The 26,148-nt window shown below is 33.0% G+C and overlaps 1 protein-coding gene across 2 annotated transcripts in view; it reads right to left on the reverse strand.

Annotated features, from left to right (window-relative positions):
• Window positions 1-287: 287 nt before the first annotated feature.
• Window positions 288-26,148, reverse strand: part of LOC132740215 (barrier-to-autointegration factor-like) — a 32,503-nt gene continuing 6,642 nt past the window's right edge. Inside the window, exons 1-3 of one of the 2 annotated variants that reach the window (XM_060728076.1) lie at window positions 19,884-20,012; window positions 12,085-12,210; window positions 288-2,763 (exon numbers count right to left, since the gene is read on the reverse strand). In XM_060728076.1, coding sequence (XP_060584059.1) covers window positions 2,614-2,763; window positions 12,085-12,210; window positions 19,884-19,907 — 300 coding nt within the window. In that variant the 5' untranslated portion in view covers window positions 19,908-20,012 and the 3' untranslated portion in view covers window positions 288-2,613. Of the gene's footprint in view, window positions 2,764-12,084; window positions 12,211-19,883; window positions 20,013-26,148 lie in introns of those variants that run through there. The other variant, XR_009627122.1, reaches the window with a different exon arrangement.

Genomic DNA, 26,148 nt, shown 5'->3' on the forward strand with positions numbered 1-26,148 from the left:
TACAAAATGATATCAATCATGCCCATTTAGATCAAAATTGACCCAACACCAGGGGTCACATTTTAATAGACTTCTATACGAAAACGTATTTGAGTCTTATTGTGTGAAACTACAATACAAAAAGCCTACATATTTGGCATAAAACATTACTATATTGACCTCCGCAAAACCGATAAAACATTTTAATCATGAACATTTTGTCAATATAATGACAGTCCTCGGAGACACTAGATTTATATAATATTTTATATAGACTTGTTTGAATACAAGTATTAACACTGCTAAACTTTTTTTTTATTTATTTTTTTATTTTTGAGTTATTATTCTGATAATACAAAACATTCTTGCATATACATACACTGTACTGAAATATACATATTTAAAGAGAATAAAGATTCTACAAATATTTTAAAGAAAGTATTTCAATAGTATAATCTTACCAAGAATGTAAAACGTTATTTAAGGCTGACCTATTTTTAATGTAACATTAGAAAATAATTCTTTTCAGAAGTTATTATATAACACTTTTGTAGAACTTCTTTAACATAAAGGAGAAATTTCATTATAGCATTGAAAACATTGATACTTATTTTGACAAAATTGTCATGAACTCATTGGAAACAACTTCTATTATTTTAATATCGATGTTGATGTTCAAATAATTATTGCACCTCTTGTCATAAATACTTTATGCAATAATATCATAAGGAGGAAATTAAACAAGATCGCTCACCTGACTTATAAAACTCATCAGAGCAATTACTTTGGCAACCATCTAAATAAGTTTGATGACAATTGAGTCAAATTTGTGACCACTAGACTCTTAACAAGGTTTTTCCATATTTGGGCAGTTTGACTTAGTTTTTGATCCCAGGTGACCCATATTCGGACGTAACCTAGACATCATCAAAACAAACTTGCAGACCAATTTCCAAGATTTTTGGATAACAACAGTAGCCACTAGAATTAACAAGATTTTTCTATTTTTTGCTCGTGTGATCAGAAATGACCCATGTTTGAACTCATTCGAACAATAAACTAGACAAGCATCCTCAGAAAGTTTGATGACAATTGAGTCAAAATGTGACCATAAGAGAGATAACAAGATTTTTCTATTTTTAGCCCCTTTTGACCTAGATTTTGACCGGAGACAACCCATATTCAAACTTAACTTAGAAATTATCAAAACAACCTTCCTGAAAAATTTAAAGAATATTTGAATCAAATCTGTAGCCACTAGAGTGTTAACAATATTTTTCTATTTTTAGCTCCTGGGACATAATTTTGACCGGAGATGACCCATATTAAAACTTGACCTAGAAATTATCAAAACAACCTTCCTGACAAATTTCCAGAATATTTGGATCAAAACTGCGGCTACTAGAGTGTTTACAAGATTTTTCTATTTTTAGCTCCTGTGATCTAGTTTTTGATGGAGATGATCCATATATTAAAATGAGACCTAGAAATCATCAAAACAACCCGCCTGACAAATATTCAGGATAGTTTGTTCAAAACTGCAGCAACTAGAATGTTTACGAGATTTTTCTATCTTTAGCTCATGTGACCTAGTTTTTGACCTGATATGACCCATCTTCAAACTTGACCTAGAAATCATCAAAACAACCTTCCTGACCAATATTCAGATATATTTGGATCAAAACTGCAGCCACTAGAGTGTTTATGAGCGTTTTCTATTTTTAGCTCCTGCGACCTAGTTTTTGACTGGAGATAACCGATATTTGAACTTGACCTGTATTTCATTGAGGAAAACATTCTGACAAAGTTTGATGGTGATCCAATTAAAACTGTGACTGCTAGAGTGTTAACAACCCAATTGTGGACGACGCACAATGCACGACGACGGACATAGCCCCCACCCCTAGACCTAACCTTGACCAGTTCGTGGTGAGATGAGCTAAAGAAATCCACTAAAATCACAAAAGGTGTACAAAACTGATAATAATCATGCCCCTGGGGACAATATCCGCTCGACCAGGGGTTACTTGGTCTTGAATGTATAAAGACTAATATAGGAAAACACATTTAAGACTTATTGTTTGAAAATGAAAAGCCAAAAGCTTAGACATATGGCATGTAGCATCATTTTGTAGATTTCAACGAAAGTTATATTATTTATTAATATGGTATTATTAACTCACATTTCCACAAGTCCCAATTCATGAATATAAAACTTCATGCCATTGAAATTTTTCCTTCATAGCTTCTTATTTTCATACACATTCATTTATACAATGTTATTTAATCTTAGAAAATTTTACAGTTTTATTTTTTTTATATTTACCAACCAATGTCTGTGCTACATAAGTTTTCTGTTTGAATCAGATAAGCATATTATGCGTTTTTTTTATTCTCCTAGATCTACGCATTATTTTCATTTATAAAATGTCAACTACTGAAATATAAAACTTTCATTCAATAATGCTATTTTACTATCAGATAGTGCAAGGTGACAAAATGGCACGCAATTAAATGTAATATTAAACTTTTGTGATATAAGGGTGAGAATAGAAAATTAAAGATATAAAACCGACACACATAAAACTAATCAATATACAATTATATCAATATTGAAACATTGTTGTTTGATTGTCACTGATGGAAGTTTAGGTAATATCCATTCATCGAATAATAACACAAGTTCTGAAAGTGTGGGTCTGCTGCAGTTACTTGATAAAACCAGTTCTTGAAGTGCACCTCATTTCTTTTCATGTCTAAGAAATGAACATACAGTTGGGCAGCCTGAAGAATAGAAAATTTTAAATACTTAGTTCTAAACCTTATATTTACAGTATTCCGTTATATAACACACATTGCAGTGCATTACTATTTTCAAAGTAGACAATTGTGGTGTCAGGTGAAACAATGGGTGAGGGTGATGAATATATAAATCGTGCTGACATTGAAACGTTCAGAAATTCAATTATAAAAAACTTCTTCTAAATCGACTTCAGCATAAAACATTTTAATACCCCCAACGAAGTTTTTAGGGGTAGATAGGAGTCAGGCTGTCAGTCGGTTGGTCTCCTAAATGACTACAGTTTGGAAGGAGTTATTGTAATCCAACTTGATGTATAGCAACCTTATGTGGAAACCCCGGTTGGTATTACTTTTTGACCCCCTTGGGGATAGGTCAAGGTCACTGCTACTTAAATTAGAAGAATGGTTTCCGGACAATAACTAGAGATAGTAATGAGATTTTGTAATCAAACTTAGTTTAAATCAAGCTTATATGAAACCTGGTTTGGATTATTTTAGGACCCCCTGGAGTCAAGGTCACCGTTAATTAAAATCAGAAAAATGGTTACCAGACAATAAAAAACGTAAGGAATGACATATTATAATCAAACTTGGTATTAACAAAACTAATGGAACGAGTCCGGATAGTATTTCTTTTGGACCCCCTGTAGTCATGGCCAATGTCATCGTTACTAAAAATAATAAATTGTTTCCGGACAACAACTGTTGTAAGGAATGAGGTATTGTGATCAAACTAAGCAAGCGTATACGAAGACCCCAGCTGAGATTGCCTTTGTATCCGCTGGGGTCAACAAGGTTACAATTACTTAAATATAAAAAATGGTTATGGTTTCAGGACAATAACTACAGTTAGAAATGAGATATTGTAAATTCGACATTTAACATGGGAATGGTGTAATTTTGTATCAGAGTAACATCCGCAGATGTGTTCATACGGCGGTCAGTGGCATAGCTACTTTAGGCTATGCCGACCCGGGCCTACAAGTTGGTCAAGAAATTGACATTATCAAAAGACCCAAAAATGCAATGTAAACAGGCGGGACGGGGTGGTAGTGGGTTCAAGCCGTATGGTCGAATCAAATGTGGTTTAGGCTTATGAATGATTACCGTCCGCAGTAGTTTACAACTAATCAAAATCATAATTTAAAGTTATTGCTTTGATAATTTTTCTTTAAAATACTAAGGAACGCTCGTTTTTCTCTTTTTTTTCCAATGGAACGAAAGTTTCAGCTTGAAGATTCCATGATAACCGCCAGTGGCATAGCCAGCCTTTTTCAACTTGTAGGCGGCCCATAAAAAGGGGTCTTGGGACTTAGTCCCCCCACAGAAGCCAAACACAAGTGCAGTTTAAAAAGAGCAAAAAGCGGCGTATTTTCACTATGTATAGATGTTCATACTAGTAAGTTTATGTGTTATTTCTGAAAATTAGCGAAAATAGAATCAAAGTGCTGAAAGCACTAAATTTGGGATCAAAATTACCATTTTTACTATTTCGAGGGAAGATAATTCAATGAGTGAAGGGTGTTGCCGGTTGATAAATATAAAGTTCACAATTCAGTAAAATAACAGTAGTTGATACAATTATTCTATGACATACATGTTCAAATATAATATTCAGGTTACATGTACATTTAAGTCCATCACAAACTGTTATTGGCCCTTTTTGACAAGAGCAACAAGTGAAATAAGAGCTGCCAGAGGAAACTGCTAGCTGGACTATTTTTAACATATGACATAATAAAGGGAGACAAAACTATGAAAAAAAAAACAACAAATGGTCAATATCTTTGCATCACATTATATATAATTTTGTGGCCATGTCATTAAAACTAATGATGGCTTTTATACACTGCTCTTCTCATGCTTATTTCTTTCACTGTGTGAAGTTTCAATCAAATTCCTTCAATATTTTTATCCTCTCTCTTTTTCTTAAATATTTTATCCTTCTCTCTATACAAGTATCATGAAATAATTTAAACGGAGATAATCATAAAACTAAGAAATGTAGAATTTTGGTTATTTGACACAGCACTTCTGCTCACTACCCTCTACAACTGCGTTTAGTTTGAGTGAGATACATGTATCTTTGAAAAGATATTTTAAATGTTGGTGTATTATAAGAGATGATCATTGGAAAATTAAGCTAGTAAAAAATACGGTTCTTTGACACTACACTTCCTTTCACTTGAATGTTTTGGCTGTGTAAAATTTTAATCAAATTCCATCAACTCTTTTCAAGTATTTCTCTGGACAAGCATTATTAAGTACATGTATTATAAAGGGAGATAATTTAAAAACTACGGAATGTAGTTATGGTTCTTTGACACTTTGACAAATTCGAGTCTGTACAACTGTGTGTAGTTTCAGTGATAGTTTGGAAGTAAAACTCCAAATAAAATTTTTAAACTTAAGGGAGATAATTAAAACATTTAGCAAGGTAAAGTTATGTTTCTTGAAAACATTTCACTTCCTCTCAAAAGTCTCTATCATTTTGTGAAGTTTAACTAAAATCCCTTCAATACGTATCTAGTTTTATTCATATTCCGGGACGGACGTCTTCCTAAGTTCCCAATGTGGGTTTTTTTCTTTAATTATTTAAAATCTCAAAAACACCATCACAAACATATTTTCCTCCCATGAGCAACCTTTTACCCCACAAGTACAAGTCTGTACAGAATGAACACTGAAATTTAACCATAATATTACTTGAGTCTAAACAGACATATAGTAAAGGCAGCAACTGTATTCTTTCCCTTTTGGGAGCATAAATTATAATAACATGATAAATCTTCATATGGTTCTATACCAGATACCAATATGATGAACCTTGCTTTTGTACCTTTTGAGTAATACCAGAATTCAAATTTCATTGACATAGAGAAAGGGGTCAGCCTTTAGTCCCCTCTTGATAAAAACAGACGGGGACTAATGACAACAATTTATTCTCGTAGTTTCAATTCTCAGGTTTATTACTTTTCATTAAACCAGGAAAGCTAAGATACATGTAATAACTTATTAAGTATGCTAGTTCTCTGAATGTATGTCATTGCTAAATATTACACAATATCTTAATACATTAGAATGTCATATGTAAAACAAGTCCCAAGACCTTCAATTCATGGAAGCATTTTGGGAAATAAGTCAAAATATCACCATTGATTTAATTTATCACTGCTGGGTTAGTGTGGTGGTTTTGTTTGAAGCCAAAACAGCTATATTTAAAATTTTCCTTCAACACAATGTTCTTGACTGGCCCTTTACTATTGACAGGGGATTCAACTGAAGTGCTTACTCAGAATACCCCTCTAAAATAGTCCGACAAGTCCCAAGTGTTCATGGTTGAACAGTTATTTAGCCTACACAGTTATGATCACACTGTACTGTACTACATCTGGAAACTGGTGATTCCCACATACTTTGATGCTAATCTTCATTTGCTTTACGATGACGCATGACCACCTGAAATGCATTAACAATTATATGAATTTCAATAATTTGCAAAAAAATGCTTATCTTATTTGTCTCCTCTTCTTACATTTATAATGCAGAGCACTAGGTTTGAGTGTCTGTCATACAAAATAACTTTCAATAACACTATTTAAATATATTCCAAATACAATTTCTTTAATAAATACTCATAGTAATACTAAATTACTTCTTTGTGATATTTTTTCTGTCTCATAGGTTCAGACAGTATACAATTTATCTGTTTAGACCGCATACAATTTAAAGGTATAATTATTTATTGGCTACAATAATTCTTGTAAACAATGAATTGTAAATAATGATTGAATTTTTAAAAGATTATCCCTTCAAAATTTAAAAACAGCCTGTCAATGAAACAGATCTTAGCAATTGAGGCACACTAAGCAGAAAAATGGTCAATCAAAGGGTAGGGAAACATGTTTATACATATTTAAATCATTTGGTGAAGAAACATAATTAAATCATTTCGTGAAGAAACTATCACTTCACATATGTGCTTTGCTATTGAATTTGTTTCAATCTTGAATAATCAAAATGTAAACAATGTTCATAAGGATGAACTGTATTGTAAATTTTGCATACATATTGAGGTCTTGTTCAAGGCAACACAACTATATTGTAAAATTTCCAGTTCCTTGTAATGCCCTGTAGGATTGATTTGTACAACCTTAAAACACCATACTATGATATTTCATGTAAGCAAAGGAAAAAAAGACTGGCTTGGATTATTTTAGGACCCCCTGGAGTCAAGGTCACCGTTAATTAAAATCAGAAAAATGGTTACCAGACAATAAAAAACGTAAGGAATGACATATTATAATCAAACTTGGTATTAACCAAACTAATGGTACGAGTCCGGATAGTATTTCTTTTGGACCCCCTGTAGCAATGGCCAAGGTCATCGTTACTAAAAATAATAAATTGTTTCCGGACAACAACTGTTGTAAGGAATGAGGTATTGTGATCAAACTAAGCAAGCGTATACGTAGACCCCAGCTGAGGAAAAATAGACTGTCATAGGCAGTATCTTAATGCCATTGACAGAAATATTTGAAGTATGTTCTTAACTAACACTATAAAAAACTGTGAGCATGCACTTATTTAAGGCTGTACTATATATGAACAAGTCTTGGACTATTTCAGTATGTAGATTTGAAATGCAAACAAAACAGTTTCAAACCTTTTCGAAGACATTTTGGAAAAGTTACCTAGCACAGTTTGGGAAATTTTGCATCTTTAATGGGAAAAATATTCGGTACCAGCAGAGTATTTTGAATTGTACAAAGTTGTTAATCTAACAAATTGTATATCATTCAAAACATAAAAAAACATAAAAAATTTGACAATTAAATGTGTTTTGAACATCATCTGTCTGGTACCATATTGAATTGGAATGGAATGAAGAGAAATTGTCAGCTTTGATAACGGGAATTGGACTCGATTATGATTTTTTCTAAAGCTCGGACAAAAATAAGCATATTTGCAACTGGGAATGGGTCTGGTAATCTGGGCAGTGGTGACACTGGTAAAAGGCATGTGTTTTCATGAATACTTTTTGGAGAACAGTTTGGTTTGTGAAATATACATCAAATATTATACAAGAACCTGTTGTGTGTGATAATCTTCTTGTCTCTCTTTAATCTTGTACTTTTTTCTAGCTACACTGTACCAGCCTTTCCAAGTGAATATTGGAGTAAATGATCTTTTATTTTCGTGTAAATATCAATAAAGAGATTTGAGCCGTGTCACGACAAAACCAACATAATGCGTTTGCGACCAGATGGATCCAGACCAGCCTGCGCATCCGCGCAGTCTGATCAGGAGCCATGCTGTTCGCTATCAGTTTCTGTACTTGTAATAGGGTTTGTAAGCGAACAGCATGGATCCATGCTGGTCGCAAACCCACTTTGTTGGTTTTGTCATGACACGGCTCATTTCATCTTCAAAATTATCTAATACTACTCTTATTGTGTGTATTTATATACATGTATATATGTGTACACCATAATATGATTGTGAACAGCATGTAACAACATAAAATGTGCTGTGCTGTTGTGTTGACCTCTTCGCCAAATGGTTGTGTGTCTGCCTTGTAATCAAGGGGTCTGAAGTTCAAATCCCTTTCAGTGCATGAAGATTTTTCAGGTTAACAATGATCACGGTGGCTAAGATTTTTCTTCAATTTTCAAAACAACCTGTGGCTTTCTGAATGGGGAAAATATAGCGTGATAAATCAGAAAAGGGGCAAATCAAATTCCAACCACTGAGAATGGAATTTACCCATACATTTAAAAAAATCAATTTTAATTAAATTTAATATACATGGTACTAGCAGAAGCTATCTATAGGGACAGCTTTCTCTCTTCTAGATGATATAAGTCAGCTGATGTTAAGTCATCATTCTGGTGAAGAATGTGCACTGGGGCTTTAAGGGAAAATATTAGCATTTTTAGGGGAAAATGTATCTCTTGGCTAGGGGAAACAGCCTTTATTCGACTGTAAAATACAGAGAAAAAATCACTGGGTGGTGAGGGTAAAATAAAAAATGACAATGATGTTCACTTGTCATTTGTGGGTATGAAGAATCAACTAGCAATCAATAAGAGTTTAGTCAGAAATAACAGAACAGTGCTTCTAGCTTGTCCTCTAATGTCTGAATTATACAAGACCTTCAGTATATGCAGGGGCTAAACTTAATAGCTAAACAGCTGATATTGAGCGTTAAATCACTTTAATCTTTCATAGAATCCCTTCATTTATTGAATTATTTAATGTATAAACATGTAAGATAAAAATAAAATTAAAATTGTTCTGAAAAAATTAACAATTTTATTTGGCAGAGACTTTACGGTCGTGACAAGCCCAACAAATTGAAGGCGTATCAGACCTTTCTATCTTAAACGGACTTCGTAAACGGACTTCGTAATACTGAATAAACTGGGGGATTTTCTCAAAACATATATGATAAAAAATCAATAAAATTGTAATACATCGGTTTTTTACAGTCATGTATATGCTAGTTATTGTATTTCTATCAACCATAAACATATTTAGATGGAGACAATATAACCATGATTTATATAAAGACCAATAAATAAAAACAAACAAACGAACATTCATTTTCATACTCTATTGTAGTGATATTTTTTCAACCAATGACCAAGAAGCGATGTTTTCAAGATAAACTTGTATGTGTTGGTACATGGTGTTGAAACATGTCATCATATGTGTAATATGAATTAACGCTTCAGTGGGCATCGCACGAAATCTCGAGTGTAAGAATAAAAAAAATGAATTATACACAGGTAGCCATCTGCATTCCAATAACATATGTGTTGATAGTGTGGAAGTGACAGTATCAAGAATATAATTTCAGATTCCCCATATTACCCATTGGTCGTAATATTTCGTGTAATGTTCCAGCTATTGCACCAACTGCGGGACCGATTATCCCAGCCGACACGTTTACTAAACCATTGAAGTATGGTAGGCCAAGTGATGTAATTCTCAAATGTTATGTAGAATGCACGTATAGATGTGCGAGTTTCAACTTGTATATACGCGAAGAAAACATTGAATAAGGTAGCAAGTGATACAATTAAGGTTTGGGTAACAAGTATCCATATCACAAACAATGAAATTATATTTACTGGAAACTGTAATATTTAAGTTTATGATATGTAACATATATATTAATGTGTCTGATGCTTGACAAGTTAGATTATAGAAATTTGTGTACATATATATGTATAATTCTAACGGTTCGTGCAATTTCACACTGAAGTGTTTCTACATTTTATATATACTTTAGTAACAGAGATATTTATACCAATATTAATACGACGATGATGTTTTGAATGTGGGGGTAATAGAGCTCCACAGCTTGCAGATGGTCTACGTCAGAGAGAATTACAGGTTGACAACAATAACATGTGAGAGCAGTTTAAGACCAAATTAAGCACCAATTGCCGGCTGTTTCGAAGGTTGCAGTAGGTCAACTTAATCGATCGGCTCATCGTGGGAGTAATAGGCTCTCTCTTGTAAATCAAATATGAGAAAATCAGACTCTCTATAGGAAATCCCCCCCTTCCGAAAAAACACCAAAACTACTATGGTTATATTGTCTCAATCTTTAATAGGTTGATATGTTGAAATCGTTCCATCCCAGTTTTAGCGTACTGCTCATTTTATCTTATTTCCCCGCATTTATGTTTTGAGACCCCCCCCCCCCCAAATTATTCCGTATTAAGAAGTACGTTTACGAAGTCCGTTTAAGATAGAAATGTCTATTTGCCGGTTTTCCCTGTAAAGGCAGACATCTGTGTAATATCAATTTGTAAAATCGTTCGGTTTAATTGACACTAGGCCAGGGTCGAAATGTCTTGGGGACGAAGTGGCTCAAGATCTCTCAAATTACTTGAAATTATTAACGAAAGTTTAAGTCCTCAGGAAGGAATTGACATAAATAAATAAACTTATCATTATTCATCAAATTCATAACATATATTGCTTTAAAACTTACCTAATGGGCTAAACAGGCTGATATGCTTGCCAAGTAGGTCATAAAGTAAACCGGAAGTTGTCGGATTCATCTTATTATAGGCTATTTCAGAGACATAGATTATCGACATCTCTGGCTATTTCTATTTCAATATTCACTTTGCAGTTAGAAACTACAAAATTTTTTCGATAAAAATTGTCTTTTTCAAATATTTCTGGAATATCATACGAAAAATGTGATGATAAGGTACTGCTGCGTAAGTTGAACATTGCGAGCCACCAATCGCTTGTCTCTATTCATAGAATTACTCGAACTTTCAAATTACATCCGCTTCATTTCTAATGCTAGCTACATTCATGCTATTTTGCACATGGTTTTCAAAAAATAAATTTCTTATCTTCTCTTCTGTTCGCAATAAATCAAAGTTTTTAGAAATACAGAGTACTATTTTTCACTCGCGTCGGTCATGCGTTGGTCATGGTCGGATGATCACTATGAATTCAACTTCCTTGAAAAATGAGGGAATACAATATAGCATATATAGTTGTGATGAAACGTCACTGCAGTGGGCGTTACCCTGTATGGCTGGAAATTTCTGGTTTGTAAGTACACTAGTTGGGACTATGACTACGTCCCAACTAAAAAAAACTATTTCATAATTCCAAATCGTTTCTTGAAAATAGTAATTTAAGCGTTAATTTTTTTATCACTACTAATGTAAAGAATTAAATCTTGAAAAGTGATGCCAAATTTGATACTTGTTACAGTAAGATGATATCATAAATCATGTTACAACTTAAGTAAGGTACTTTAATAATATGTGATAAATATTATCAAGTATTATATACTGCATATTTCAAAGCAGCTTTTATTTTCTTACTCTTATATCATGTTGTTAAACAGGAAATGAAAGTTCTCAAAGGTTGTTGCATCATCCATATTTTTACATTTTCATACATTGTGATACCTTTAACTTAAATTATTATATAAAATCATTATTTTTTATACATTTTGATAAAACAACTTTTCTATATATAAAGTAATTGAATTCCACATTCATTCTGAAATGGCTATGAACTATTTGTCCATTTGTTCTTTTCAGCTAAGACAGCAAACATTAATGATTTACGTATATGCGAGATGAAGATGTGTTTTTTTTATTCTTTAAATAAGATGTCACACCGGTCTCTCTAATATAAAACGAACTTGTAAACGGAGTATTATGTAGAATACTTGGCAAAAGATTATAACAACCCTATCCCGCATGTAGTTGATAGCGACACCTTAATACAAAATGTATATCTAATTGTACATACACAGATAAAGCCTTTATCGGCAAGTCTTTGCGCAAAAATTGTTCCAATGCCACCGACCGCTGTGAGAGGCTTATTTCCCATCGGCTCGCTCATAAACGATTGTGCTTTTGCTGTTGTCATGTAAACCTAAATGATATATAAATTTAAATCATAGGATTACAAGAAAACCAATCCAATGGCCAAATTTATAGAAGGGAAGATCCGCTAGTAAATGCATTTCGTTTTCTTTTAAATAATACATTTTTTTCTGACTTACGGTCGCAGTTGAATACCTCTACATGGTAATACTGTACATCATAAATTTTGAAATGCATACTTTCCAGCATAGTGTAACTATTCTCGTTTTACACCTGCAAAACTGAATTTTACTAGTTTTTGTTTGCACTATGACAAGTGCCTTTTTGCACATAATGTTTTATTACACTTTAAATAATATCGTTTTACTAAGATAATTTTAAAGTTTGAATAAAAAACCAACAACCCCCACCCCTCCTAAAAATATATGAGTAATTGAAAATAACATGTTATTTTTCTTTAAATTCAAGGGAAAGATCCTTCCCTATCTGTGAAAGAAGTCAGGATTATGCAGCACTATTCATATACTAAATAGTATGAAGTGAATGCAGCACTATTTATATACTTAATAGTATGAAGTGAAAGTTTGTTATAACACGGTTGTGTGTCTCAATGTTTACGTGTATTATAAATTGTGCACCCGGAAATGCAACAGAAGCTATCATTTAGAATTCATAGAAAGACATGCATTTAACGTTATTGCAGCTGTTTAAGAAACTTGTAGAAACGTGATTTTTATATTGTATACGTGAAGTGCAACACAAACTTCCGTTTACTTTGCAGATATTTTCAGCGATCGGCTAGAATTAACAACACTTGCTTGCATGTTCTTAAATCTGAAATTTGACACTTGAATTTTAAATGTGAACCTAAAATGTAACCATAAGCCATAATTTTAACATGCATATTTAATTTTTCCCAGGGGGAAGGATCCCACAGGCCACCCGTAAGATTAGGGTAGTTTGGTTATTTCAAACTTAGCGGTAAGTTCATGTTCTTGAATATTTCGTATAAAATCGATTATTTGACTTCAAATTTCCGAAAATTCGTTTTTAATGTCTTATACATCACTTAAGGTCAATTCCCACTTTCGTATCCACACTAAAATTTCAACACGTATTGTTTAATCCATATCAAAATGGATTCTTTTTCACAGTTTTAATCTAATGGTTGCAAAGGATGTTAAAGATGAAATTTATTGTTTGTTTCTTGACAACCTAGAAAAGTGGCACAGGTATAAAAATACATCTCTTATTCACTTTCCAAATATCTAGTTGGTCTCATCTTAAAATGCATTGTTTCAGAAAGTTTTATCTATATTAATCTATATTTTCTTGAATATTGTTCAAAGTGAAATCTCTTTCATACTAATATATGGAAACCAAGTATTTTTATATATTGATTATTTCACGGTTCAAATGACTTACTTATGAACCAATGTTCTAGACTTTGTATTGATCGTGTTACAGTATACTATACTAGCATGCAAGTAGTTCCCGTACAACACCCATCAGGGGCGTCCCTCGGCTTATTATGAGTGTACGTACGCCGAGTGCCGGACCGCCAGAGACTTATTTATCAAATATAGCTATGTGCTATAATTAAGGCTTTAGGGGATATTTAAGCTAATTGTACGTCCATTGTCGTTATTTATAGTTATGAAAATGACATCAAGTATTGAATGTCAGAGAAATAGCACGAAGTCTAACGTGTACACTGTTTTAAATAGTTCAAAAGTTATTTGCTTTTAGAAAAGCAAAACAAAGCCAGGTATCTCTCTTGTAAAAAAGATGGGTTTTATTTCCTTTTGTAACAAGTTTATATATTTTTTTTTCTTTTGTTTCACCATAATTTAACGTGAGATTTAATCAAGGAAAATATGCTTTAAATGATCTGACTGACTTTAATACAAACACAATAGCTAAAATGTTTAGTGTAACGAAGTTGTCGTATTCACAGCTAAAATGTAGTACTTATCGCACGATCATTTAGCTTCCTTAAAATATTTTTTGATGCGTATTATGTCAATGTTGTAGACAATAAAATATTGCCTTTAACATTTTTGTTCTGAACTCTAGTATTTCAATTTCCATTCGAAATATTTAAGTTATATCATTACGAAGTAAAATACCTCACGCAACAAGTTAGTATAAACAGACCCGCCGATTTGTTACCTAAAGTCGGCGAAAATAAAATTATACATTGTTCTCGTTGTATATCTGTCTATGTTTAAATATGTATAGATGAGACTATATATATATATGGATGTTGGCAATGGTTCACTGCAAAGATCTGATTCATAGTGTCACAATAATTTGAAATGAATATACGTTGAATGAATATATATTTCTTAAAAATAATACACTGATTTATAGTTACAATGTAAAACATAAAAAAGACATTCCATACAGCTTACTCACTCCCTTTCATTGTGCTGCAAACGCCATGTTGCAAACAAGATCTTTATTTTGCATATAGATCTAGATGTAAAAAATGAAATAAATGTTAACTTTTCACTGATTTGATTCTTATGAAAAAAAATGATGGCAATATATTGGACATTTCTTATCCTAACTTGGATTTTGACGAATTTATTTGTATAATCACGCTTAACTCAAGCTAAAAAGAGAAAATTCCAAAGAAATTGTTTATATCATATTTTTACTCCCATTCTTCAAAATTAAAGTTTTGATTGTGCATAAAAAGGTTACGAATATTTGAATAAGGTAACATTCTGAGCATACTGTAGAATTAGCGGCTACGAATATGTTAATCGATCTACGCCCAAATTAATGATTTCATTTTTGAAATTCTATTTTTTTTTGAAACTTTTCTTTTCACACACCCATTCGTATTGGCGTATCGGTAGGTACGCCGTTGCCCGTTTTTTTTCTCTCTAAAAAACGCTTAAGTTTTATAATGCGTCCTTCGAACATTGGTATCCGATCACACCCAAAATTGATCTGGACACCATTAAAGTGTGATTTACGGAGTAGGTATACAACATTTACATTTTACTTTTTGTCTAAGATAATGTGAGAGTTACGTTTCTTATTATGTGTACACAAAAAATCTAAACAGTCGGTTAAAGATGTCAAATCGAATATACCAGTAAATTAGCACAAAAATGTTAAATGTCTAAATGGTGGACTTTGTAATGTCGTCTGGATTTCAAATTGTCACAAGTTCGAGCGTGACAGAATATTCACCTTTTTTCACTTTTTTTCATATTAAGGCTTTTATGTTGTCTTTCTTACAAACTACAATGTATATAAAATATACAGGTTTCCCATTGTGTGTAAGGCCAAATACAAGTGGTATAAGTCTATTGCACAAAGTACCTCCGATTCGGCCTGTTTAATGTTTCTGCTTTGACTGATGTGTAACTATAGTGGTAGGAGATATGGGAAAGTACTGTGTACACATTCTTAAAATGAATGGAGTTTTGAAAAGAAAAATAAATGGTTTAAACATGAATCTAGAAAAAAAAAACATATTACAGTCCGTCGATGTAATGCTCGTTCGGTAGAATGTACGTCACTGTTATTTGCCGCTTAATTTCAGTGGGCCGATAAAAAACCCTGAAAGCAGCACACCTCCAGATTCATGCTAATTTTCATGAACATTTTTAAAATGTATTTGAACATGTAATATTATGAATTAACCAAAAGAAGGCAAATTACACATTGCCAATGGCACTTACAAACCACGTAAATGACCGGAAAATGTACAATACATGTATATGCATATATAGCCTTTACTGCGTTAGTAACGCAGTAGAAGTATACATGTAGTTGTAAATACTGAAAAATCAGTCATTAATCGTACATAATATGTAAAATATTACTTGAATCTTAAAACTTTTTACATTTCCATACATCTTAGTATATTTTTCTCAAGTTTGATTTATTCATCTGGAGGCATGTAGCCTTAATAATGACTTCATTGGTTGTCATCCTGAAATTGTTATTATTTGAAGGTCAGCTGACACTGACATAAAAAAGAAGAAATATATTTGTGTAAATTGTTATACTTATGTCAAAATGTTTACTTTTATTGCTTAAGTAATAGTAATATAACACGTGTGTAACACTGCATTAAAATAGAATACATGTATAAACGAGTACGTTTCTCCAGCTTAATTACAGTAGCCTTATATTCATTTATCTTCTTTACTTTTAACATGTTCTGGTTGTTTACGTGCTTATAACTGGCTGGGACAAAAATATTAGTCCGTATATCTAGTTCGTGAAATTTATACAATTTATGATCGGTAAACTATTTTGAAAGCATTCGGATCTTATATAATCTTTTATTCCACTGTTCAGTGACTGATATAGCAATTACATACGATTACTGATTATATACAAGAAAAAACATGTCATACACAATGTCATACATTAAATATAGATATACATTATATAGAATGATAACAACATGCATACACAATGTTAACTTATTATTAAGCACATGATATATTGTCAATGAAGTTCATGTAAATGCTATATTCATGCATGATGACTTTCACCTCCAGTTAAAGGTATTCCGCAGTAGGCATTCTGCTTTAAATTACGGTGAAGTAAGTCATGCGTGTTTGAAATGTGAAACGTAGCTTCATTCTGTATATGTTGATATTTTCCTGGTTTTATTTTTTGCATAATCTTCTCATGCGGTTTACGTAATAGTGATAGTATATGAAACGAGTTTGTTACAAGGATATATAACACTGACTGGGGCGACGTCGATAGGGACTTTCTGCTTAAACATGTCAAGGCCGTTAGCCCGATATTATTTTTTTCAGAAACATCAAGAGATGTCGCCCCAGTTAGTGTTATATCCCCGTAACTAACGAGTTTCTCATATTATAACTGTTTTATCGCACTGTCATAATTTTTTGTACCAGAAATCCGGAAAAAAATATTGCACTTCTCTCTCTTGTGCCCTTTCACTTTTGTTTCAAATTGAAAGCCCTGATTAACGCCCTTTCTCCCCTTTTTGTTGTCTAAAATGGTGAAAATGTCTTATTTAGGCCCACAAACACTTGTTTTTGTTTCAGAAATGTTGTTTAAAAAGTGACAACTTTTTTTGGCGCGGACCCCTATCCAAAAGATACATCTGGTGATTGCCAGAAGGGGGATGTGCCCCATTCTGTTTGGGGGTTTGATCGCCAAGAAATTTTTGTACTTGTGAGAGGCTAAAAACGACCCCAGGTCAATCATATGGTAACGTGTAACCAACGCTGAAAAGCCTTTGAGTCTATCTCAATCCATTGAGAAGTTGCAGCACTTTGAAATCAATTTTGATGAAAAAAAAAACAACAACGAAAAATAGTGATTTTTGGCAGTTTTGAGATGTCCCCTCATTGCCATGGTAACATGAAATTAAGGACTGAGCATGTTGTTACAAAGGCAATCGTCCAGTCAACATTTGTGCCAAGTTTGATTAGTACTGAAGCAGATTTTATAGTTTTATAGCAATTTGAACTTGTAACGGGAGACTTTTCAATGAAAACAGCCATTTTTTACAAAATGCTCATGCAGTAATGGGTTAAATGAATCAATACTAGCTAATGTTGTAAGCTACCTTAAAAATATTTATAACAAGGCAGTCTGAAGGACAGCTAAATCCCCTTCCGCAGTGAACATGAATGTGTACTTCTTGAGTTTTTACCAGCCACGACCTTGATGTTATGACATGCATATCATAAGCGCATAGTCATTGATGGTGATTATTTCTGCAATGTTATTTAAAACCTTCCATAAAGAAAAGAAAAGTTATGGAGAACATATAACCTTGACCTTGGGATAGCAGCCTGAATATTAAACTCTGCAGATTGTGTCATGGTAGTGATCATTTGTGCCAAGTAATTTTAGAACTTTTGAATTGTCGATAAGTTATAGAGCGGACATGAAAAATAGATGTTTTTTTGTACAGTTGACATTTAAATGCGACCCTGACCTTCAGGGTTGTGACTTCATTATTGTACTCTGCCAATGGTGTCATAATGGTGATCATTTGTGCCAAGTAATCTTAAAAACATTTCAGCAGTTCAAATGTAATGAAGACTTTCTAACATTTGACCTTTATAAAGTGTGACCTTGATCTTTGGTGTAGCAATTCAATTATGGCGCTCTGCACATCGTCTCATAATGGTGATCACTCGTGCCAATAAATTTTTAAAAAATCGTTTCAGCGGTTTAAAAGTTATGGAGAGAACTCGAATTGTTTACCTTATAACACTTGACCTTTAAGTGTGACCTTGACCTTGGGGATAGCAACCCAATTATTGCGCGCTGCACATTGTCTCATAATGGTGATCACTTGTGCCAAGCTATTAAAAAACAGACGTTTAAAAGTTATGGAGGGGTCAAGAAATGTAGACCTTTATAACATTTGACCTTTAAGGTGTGACATTGACATTGGTGTTGGCAATCCAACTATTGTGCTCTGCACATGTTCTTATAATGGTGATCAATTTTGCAAAGTTATTTTTTTTAAAACTACAGCGTTAAAAAGTTATGGAGAGAACTCGAATTGTTTACCTTATAACACTTGACCTTTAAGTGTGACCTTGACCTTGGGGATAGCAACCCAATTATTGCGCGCTGCACATTGTCTAATAATGGTGATCACTTGTGCCAAGCTATTAAAAAACAGATGTTTAAAAGTTATGGAGGGGTCAAGAAATGTAGACCTTTATACATTTGACCTTTAAGTGTGACATTGACCTTGGTGTTGGCAATCCAACTATTGTGCTCTGCACATGTTCTTATAATGGTGATCAATTTTGCAAAGTTATTTTTTTTTAAAAACTACAGCGTTAAAAAGTTATGGAGTGGACACAAAATGATGACTTTTTAACATTATTCCGCTATGCGGAAGGGGATTAATAAGTTAATACTGTTGCTTGAAGTTGTTTTCTCTGCTGCCAAAAGACCCCCAAAAACAAAACAAAAAACAACAAAAACAACAACAACAAAAACACACAAGAAAGAAATAAAACAAGATTAACACACCTTAAGTTTAAGACGTCAAATGTTAAAGACGGATTGTAATTTAATTTTTTACCTTGTGGAGAAAGTAATGTTGATTCAACATTAAAGGGTGTGTTTTTTTTAGTGGAATTCATTCAACGGATGTACATATTTGTTTTAGCAGTTGTATATAAGGTAAGAAATCCATATTTATTCATATTACATTGTACTTATTTTATTTATTCAATTTTTATTATTTTATTTTTATTTCATTTTATTTTTCTTTTTGCTACTGGGATTGTTCGTTTTCCCTGCCCCATTGGAGCCTCAGTAATGTTTCTGCAAAAAATTGTCTCGGCCTAACGGCCTGCAGAAACATCCCTTGATGTCGCCCCAGCCAGTGTTAAATCCTCGTAAATACCTCGTTTCAAATACTATATAGCTATTAATTATCGCATGGTTTGGAACTTTTTCTTTGTTCTTACTAATTCATTACACACAGTACACTTTCAATGAGCATTTGAAAACTGTAATCAAAGATGCCAATGTAGAATATATAGTGGCAGGTAGCGTCCATTTTAAAGCCATGAGAAATTTTACCGTCAGTTTATAAAATGTCGTGGGTAACGTTAAATCCGCGATATTCTATGTCTAAAGTGTATGAAATGTCGCGGCTTCTAGAAATCCAGATAGAGAGTTTTTCCGCACACTGCTGTAAAAATCGATTTTACAAAATTTTAATAATCTTACCTTATAACTGTAACATTCCATCATACAGACGTGAACAATCCAAATGATAAAATAACACTTGCCGGGCTCTAAAGATTACTACTGAAATACCCGTCTCCATCACACTTGTGATTTGATATTTGTTTATACTTCCTGCTCTATATACCCGGTTACAAAAAGGAAAAATATGAATCTTTTTTTGTAATTAATATGTAAATAAGAACGTAACAATGTTTGCAATACTCATTGATGTAAAACTAAAACCTCTTTATAATTATACGTCAGGTTTTGAGAAGAAAACCGCAAGATTTTCTGTCTACATAGAGACTTAACCACGCAAACAGAGTTTGAGCTTTTTATGCCGGGAAATGTCTTTGCGAAAAAAAGTCGCTGCTGATGATTTCTATAACACGCCGCGATACTTTATGAGACCAAAAAGACGCTGCCTATAATTTTTCATCTCGACATGTCACTTGAAAAAAAATGTCGCGGATTTCTTTCTGTTACAAATGTGGGATAACAATTAGAGTCAAACCATGGCCGCTAATGGCAACTGATGTTATTTTTGTTACAAGTTAAATGTTGATGCTGCACATTAAAGACGCCGCCAAATGATGTTAACAGTCACAGGTAATGTACAAAATCAGAATTTAAAATCGTTCTCTATTACAGTTGAATAGCCGAAGCACTAATTAATTTTTCCCCATGTTCTTGGTATGTGTCTGAAATTCTGAAATGTTTGTCTGTTGTCACAAGGATTGAAACGTCTGGTCGAAGCAAAATAAATTGGATAAAAAGTGTAATGATTGGTAAATTTTAAATAATTTCAAGACAATATGTGCCGAGAATATGTCCATTTCAATATTGGTGCGAACTGCATAATGTTCGAATGATTTTGAGCACGAACTGTCTGTTATTTTACAAATAGCGAAAATATGTCTGTAATATCAAATGATAGTTATGAATAAATTGATATATAGATATAATCAATTCTTTGTAACCTATTGTTAACTAATTTTCAAAAGATAAAACTACTTGAATAAACAAAAGATTGCATATTCGCATAGAATCTAGGTATGGAACAACAAAATGTAATAAAAATCTAGGCAAAAGAGAACAATCGTCGGTCACAGAATCCTTCAAAATAACCTATTGCAAATATTTGTGATACTTTTAAAATAAACGTACTTTTTAACTCATTGTTTTATAACTTAAATAATAATTATTTTAATGAATTACATGTCGCACACGTTTTGCCTGTTTTGCAAAAATATTTCCGCTGCGTCTGTAGCGCTAAAATAATCTCCGTTGCGTATTTAAGTGATACCTCTTTATTTGGTTACCGTCATTAGACTATAGACACAGGTAGCAGCATCATTCATTAACATCAATAAAAAGAACTAGAATTCCACAGCTTATCTAATTCAAGTCCAACGAATATCACTATCATTCCGATTTTTTCTGATTCACGGTATTTTTTAAATTGTCGTAAGCCATTTTGCAGTCTGATACCTGGTTTGAAATACGCGATCTGATTGGACGAACCAAATTGGACGTCCAATCAGATCGCGTATAACACACAGGTATCAGAATCCAAAATGGCAACGACAAGTCAAAAATTACCGTAAAATAGAAAATCAAAGTGCTGCAGCACTGAATGCGACGGACATGCAACCGGAGAGACATTAAGGCTTTTTTTTTTAGAAAAAAAAAACAAACAAAAATAAAACACAAAATATATAACAGAGATTTTTAGAGAAATATATTTTGTGTCCCAATCTGATATAATTCAGACTTTCTACTTTCCAGCATTTAAATACAGAATGAAATTTATGCCTAAAAACTCTGGTCAAACTTGTAAATCAGTGTTCTTATCGATTTATTCCAAGAAATGATATGTAAATAGAAAAAAACTGTCAACGAAATATTTCTAAAATAAAACCATGCAAATAAACTTCAAGCATAATATATTATACATGTGAGAATGTTATTTGAAATTGCTTCGTGTTATAACATAGTGGGCATATAGACAATAAAATATAAGTCATTTGTATTTTTATTTCTCTTGGATATGTCTCATTAAAATATTTTTGGTATTTTTTAAGATTTTTTTATTTACAAGAGCCAGCTAGAGCACATCGTTTTTATTTTAATTTAAATGTTACTTAAGCACTACGGTGTTTAGTTGTCTTTTCATTTTCACACTAAATTCCATTTTCAACTTGTTTGCTTCTTACAATTGTATAGAATTTCTAAAAGTATTGCATGTAAACAAAGTAAGTATCCGCTGGTTTATTACATGCACTAATCGCCTGTCCGAAAATCAGCACAGGTGCAGCAGAATCTATTTTTAGAATAGCGAAGGTTAACTCATATCGTGACCTAGAAAAATATGTAATCAAACCACAAGAATCGGAAGTAGAACTGATATTATAACTTCCTTCATGAAAGACTACATGGTGGTAAAGTGTTGAAAAACCCTCTTGTTACATGCATTTTCAAAAATAGATATTTAAACTAACCATTGTACTGTATCTAATTTATTAATAACTGCTGAATATTCAGCTAAACCCGCGGTATGAGTCACGAAAATAGTTCTTCTTTTATTAATGCGCGAGTTATTGTAGAGTCACGAAAACCTTTTGATTTGTTAATAATAATGTTTTGTTTAAAACGCTTAAGTTTTATTTGGCAATGCGTCCTTCGAACATTAGTATCCGATCACACCCAAAATTGATCTGGACATCATTAAAGTGTGATTTACGGAGTAGGTATACAACATTAACATTTTACTGTTTGTCTAAGATAATGTGAGAGTTACGTTTCTTTTTATGTGTACACAAAAAATCTAAACAGTCGGTTAAAAAGGTCAAATCGAATATACCAGTAAATTAGCACAAAAATGTTAAATGTCTGAATGGTGGACTTTGTAATGTCGTCTGGATTTCAAATTAGCAACCTCATTGTCACAAGTTCGAGCGTGACAGAATATTTTCCTTTTTTTCACTTTTTTTCATATTAAGGCTTTTATGTTGTCTTTCTTACAAACTATATAAAATATACAGGTTTCCCATTGTGCGTAAGGCCAAATACAAGTGGTATAAGTCTATTGCACAAAGTACCTCCGATTCGGCCTGTTTAATGTTTCTGCTCTGACTGATGTGTAACTACAGTGGTAGGAGATATGGCCGGGAAAGTATTGTGTACAAATTCTTAAAATGAATGGAGTTTTGAAGAGGAAAATCTATGGTTTAAACATCTAGAAAGAAAACATATTACAGTCCGTCGATGTAATGCTTTTTGGTAAAATGTACGTACCCTTAATAATGCCTTCATTGGTGGTCATCCTGAAATTGTTATTATTTGAAGGTCAGCTGACACTGACATAAAAAAGAAGAAATATTTTTGTGTAAATTATTATACTTATGTCAAAATGTTTACTTTTATTGCTATACTGTATAATTTAAGTAATCGTAATATAACACGGGTGTAACACTACATTAAAATAGAATACACGTACATACGAGTACGTTTCTCCAGCTTAATTACAGTAACTATAACCGTATATTCATTTATCTTCTTTACTTTTTACATGTTCTAGTTGTTTGCGTGCTTATAGCTGACTGGGACAAAAAATATTAGTCTGTAGCTAGTTAGTAAAAACATTTATACAATTTATGATCGGTAAACCATTTTGAAAGCATATTGATCTAATCAACAGGAAAGTCTAACAGTTTAAGAGCAACTTATTTGCAAATTGTGCGATGTAAAAGATAAGAGGCCTAGGCGTACACATTAATTTTTATGAAGTTCATGACGTTTATGAATGTGTGCAAGATGACTTTCATCTCCATTTAAATGTATTCCGCAGTAGGTATTATGCGTTAAATTAAGGTGAAGTAAGTGATGCGTGTTTGAAATTTGAAACGTAGCTTTCCATCTGTATATGTTGATATTTTGCTGTTTTTATTGCTTGCATAATCTTCTCATGCGGTTAACGTAATAGTTATAATATATGAAACGAGTTTGTTACAAGGATATAACACTGACTGGGGCGACGTCGTTAAAACATGTCGAGGCCTTTAGGCTGAGACGATTTTTTGCAGAAACATCACGATATGTCGCCCCAGTAAGTGTTATATCCCAGTAGCTTAAGAGTTTCACTTATTATAACTGTTTTATCGCGCTGTCATACTTTTTTGTACCAGAAATCCGCAAAAAAATATAAAAAAAATAATAAAATTAAAAAAAAATATGCACTTCTCTCTCTTGTGCCTTTCACTTTTGTTTCAAATGGAAAGCCCTGATTAACCCATTACTCGATATACACGCCTTTTAATGCCCTTTTCACCCCCTTTTTTTGTTGTCTCAAATGGTGACAAAATGCCTTATTTAGGCCCCCAACACTTGTTTTTGTTTGAGAAATATTGTTTAAAAAGTGACCACTTTTCCGGCGCGGCCCCCTATCCAAAAGATACATCAGGTTGTTGCCAGAAGGGGGATGTGCCCCCTTCTGTTTGAGGGGTTTGATCGCCAAGAAAATTTTGTACTTGTGAGAGGCTAAAAATGACCCCAGGTCGATCATAAGGTTACGTGTAACCAACGCTGAAAAGCCTTTGAGTCTATCTCAATCCCTTAAGAAGTTGAAGCATTTTGAAATAAATTTTGATGGGAAAAACAACGAAAAATAGTGAATTTTGGCAATTTTGAGACGTCCCCTCGTTGCCATTGTAACAGGAAATTTAAGACTGAGCATGCATGTTGTTACAAAGACAATCGTCCAGTCAACATTTGTGCCAAGTTTGATTAGTACTGAAGCAGATTTTAAAGTTTTATAGCAATTTGAACTTGTAACTGAAAACAGCAAATTTTCACAAAATGCTCATGGGTTAAATGAATTAATACTAGCTAATGTCGTAAGCTACCTTAGAGCTATTCATAACAAGGCTGTCTGAAGACAGCTAAATCCCCTTCCGCAGTGAACATGAATGTGTTCTTCTTGACTTTTTACCAGCCACGACCTTGATGTTATGTCATGCATATCATAAGCGCATAGTCATTGATGGTGATCATTTCTGCAATGTTATTTAAAATCTTTCATAAGAAAAGAAAAGTTATGGAGAAACATATAACCTTGACCTTGGGATAGCAGCCTGGATGTTGAATTCTACAGATTGTGTCATGGTAGTGATCATTTGTGCCAAGTAGTTTTAGAACTTTTGAATTGTCAATAAGTTATAGAGCGGACATGAAAAATAGTTGTTTTTTTATTAAATTGGACATTTAAATAAATGCGACCCTGACCTTCAGGGTTGTGACTTCATAATTGTGCTCTGCCAATGGTGTCATAATGTTGATCATTTGTACCAATAATCTTAAAAACATTTCAGCGGTTTAAATGTTATGGACAGACACGAAATGTAGACTTTCTAACATTTGACCTGTAAGGTGTGACCTTGATCTTGGGTGTAGCAATTCAATTATTACGCTCTGCACATCGTCTCATAATGGTGATCACTCGTGCCAAGTTATTAAAAAAAAACAACGTTTCAGCGGTTTAAAAGTTATGGAGCGGACATGAATTGTTAAACTTTTAACACTTGACCTTTAAGTGTGACCTTTACATTGGGGATAGCAACCCAATTTTTTGCGCGCTGCACATTGTCTCATAATGGGATCACTTGTGCCAAGCTATTAAAAAACAGCGGTTTAATAGTTATGGAGAGGTCAAGAAATGTAACCTTTATTCATTTGACCTTTAAGGGTGACATTGACCTTGGTGTTGGCAACCCAACTATTGTGGTCTGCACATTTTCTTATAATGGTGATCAATTTTGCAAAGTTATTTTTTTAAAAACTTCAGCGGTTAAAAAGATATGTAGTGGGCACGAAATGTAAACTTTTTAACATTATTCATTGTGACCTTTACTTTTTTTTTACATTTTTTCAGCGGTTAAAAAGTTATATAACTGTCACGAAATGAGGACTTTCAATATGAAATGAAGACTTTTTAACATTTGACCTTAAAGTGTGACCTTGATCTTTGGGTGGCAACCCAAATATTGTGCTCTGCACATCGTCTCATTAGTGTGATCACTTGTTATTTCAAATTTTTTTCAGCGGTTTCAAAGTTATGGAGCGGACAAGAAATGTAGACTTTTTATTATGAAACAAAGACTTTTTAACATTTGACATTTAAGTGTGACATTGACCTGGGGGTAGCAACCCAATTATTGCGCTCTGCACATCGTCTGGTCATGGTGATTACGTGCGCCAAGATATTTAA

Source organism: Ruditapes philippinarum, unplaced genomic scaffold, assembly GCF_026571515.1.
Source record: "Ruditapes philippinarum isolate M1 unplaced genomic scaffold, ASM2657151v2 ctg290_1_1_1_1, whole genome shotgun sequence".
NCBI lineage: Eukaryota > Metazoa > Mollusca > Bivalvia > Venerida > Veneridae > Ruditapes > Ruditapes philippinarum.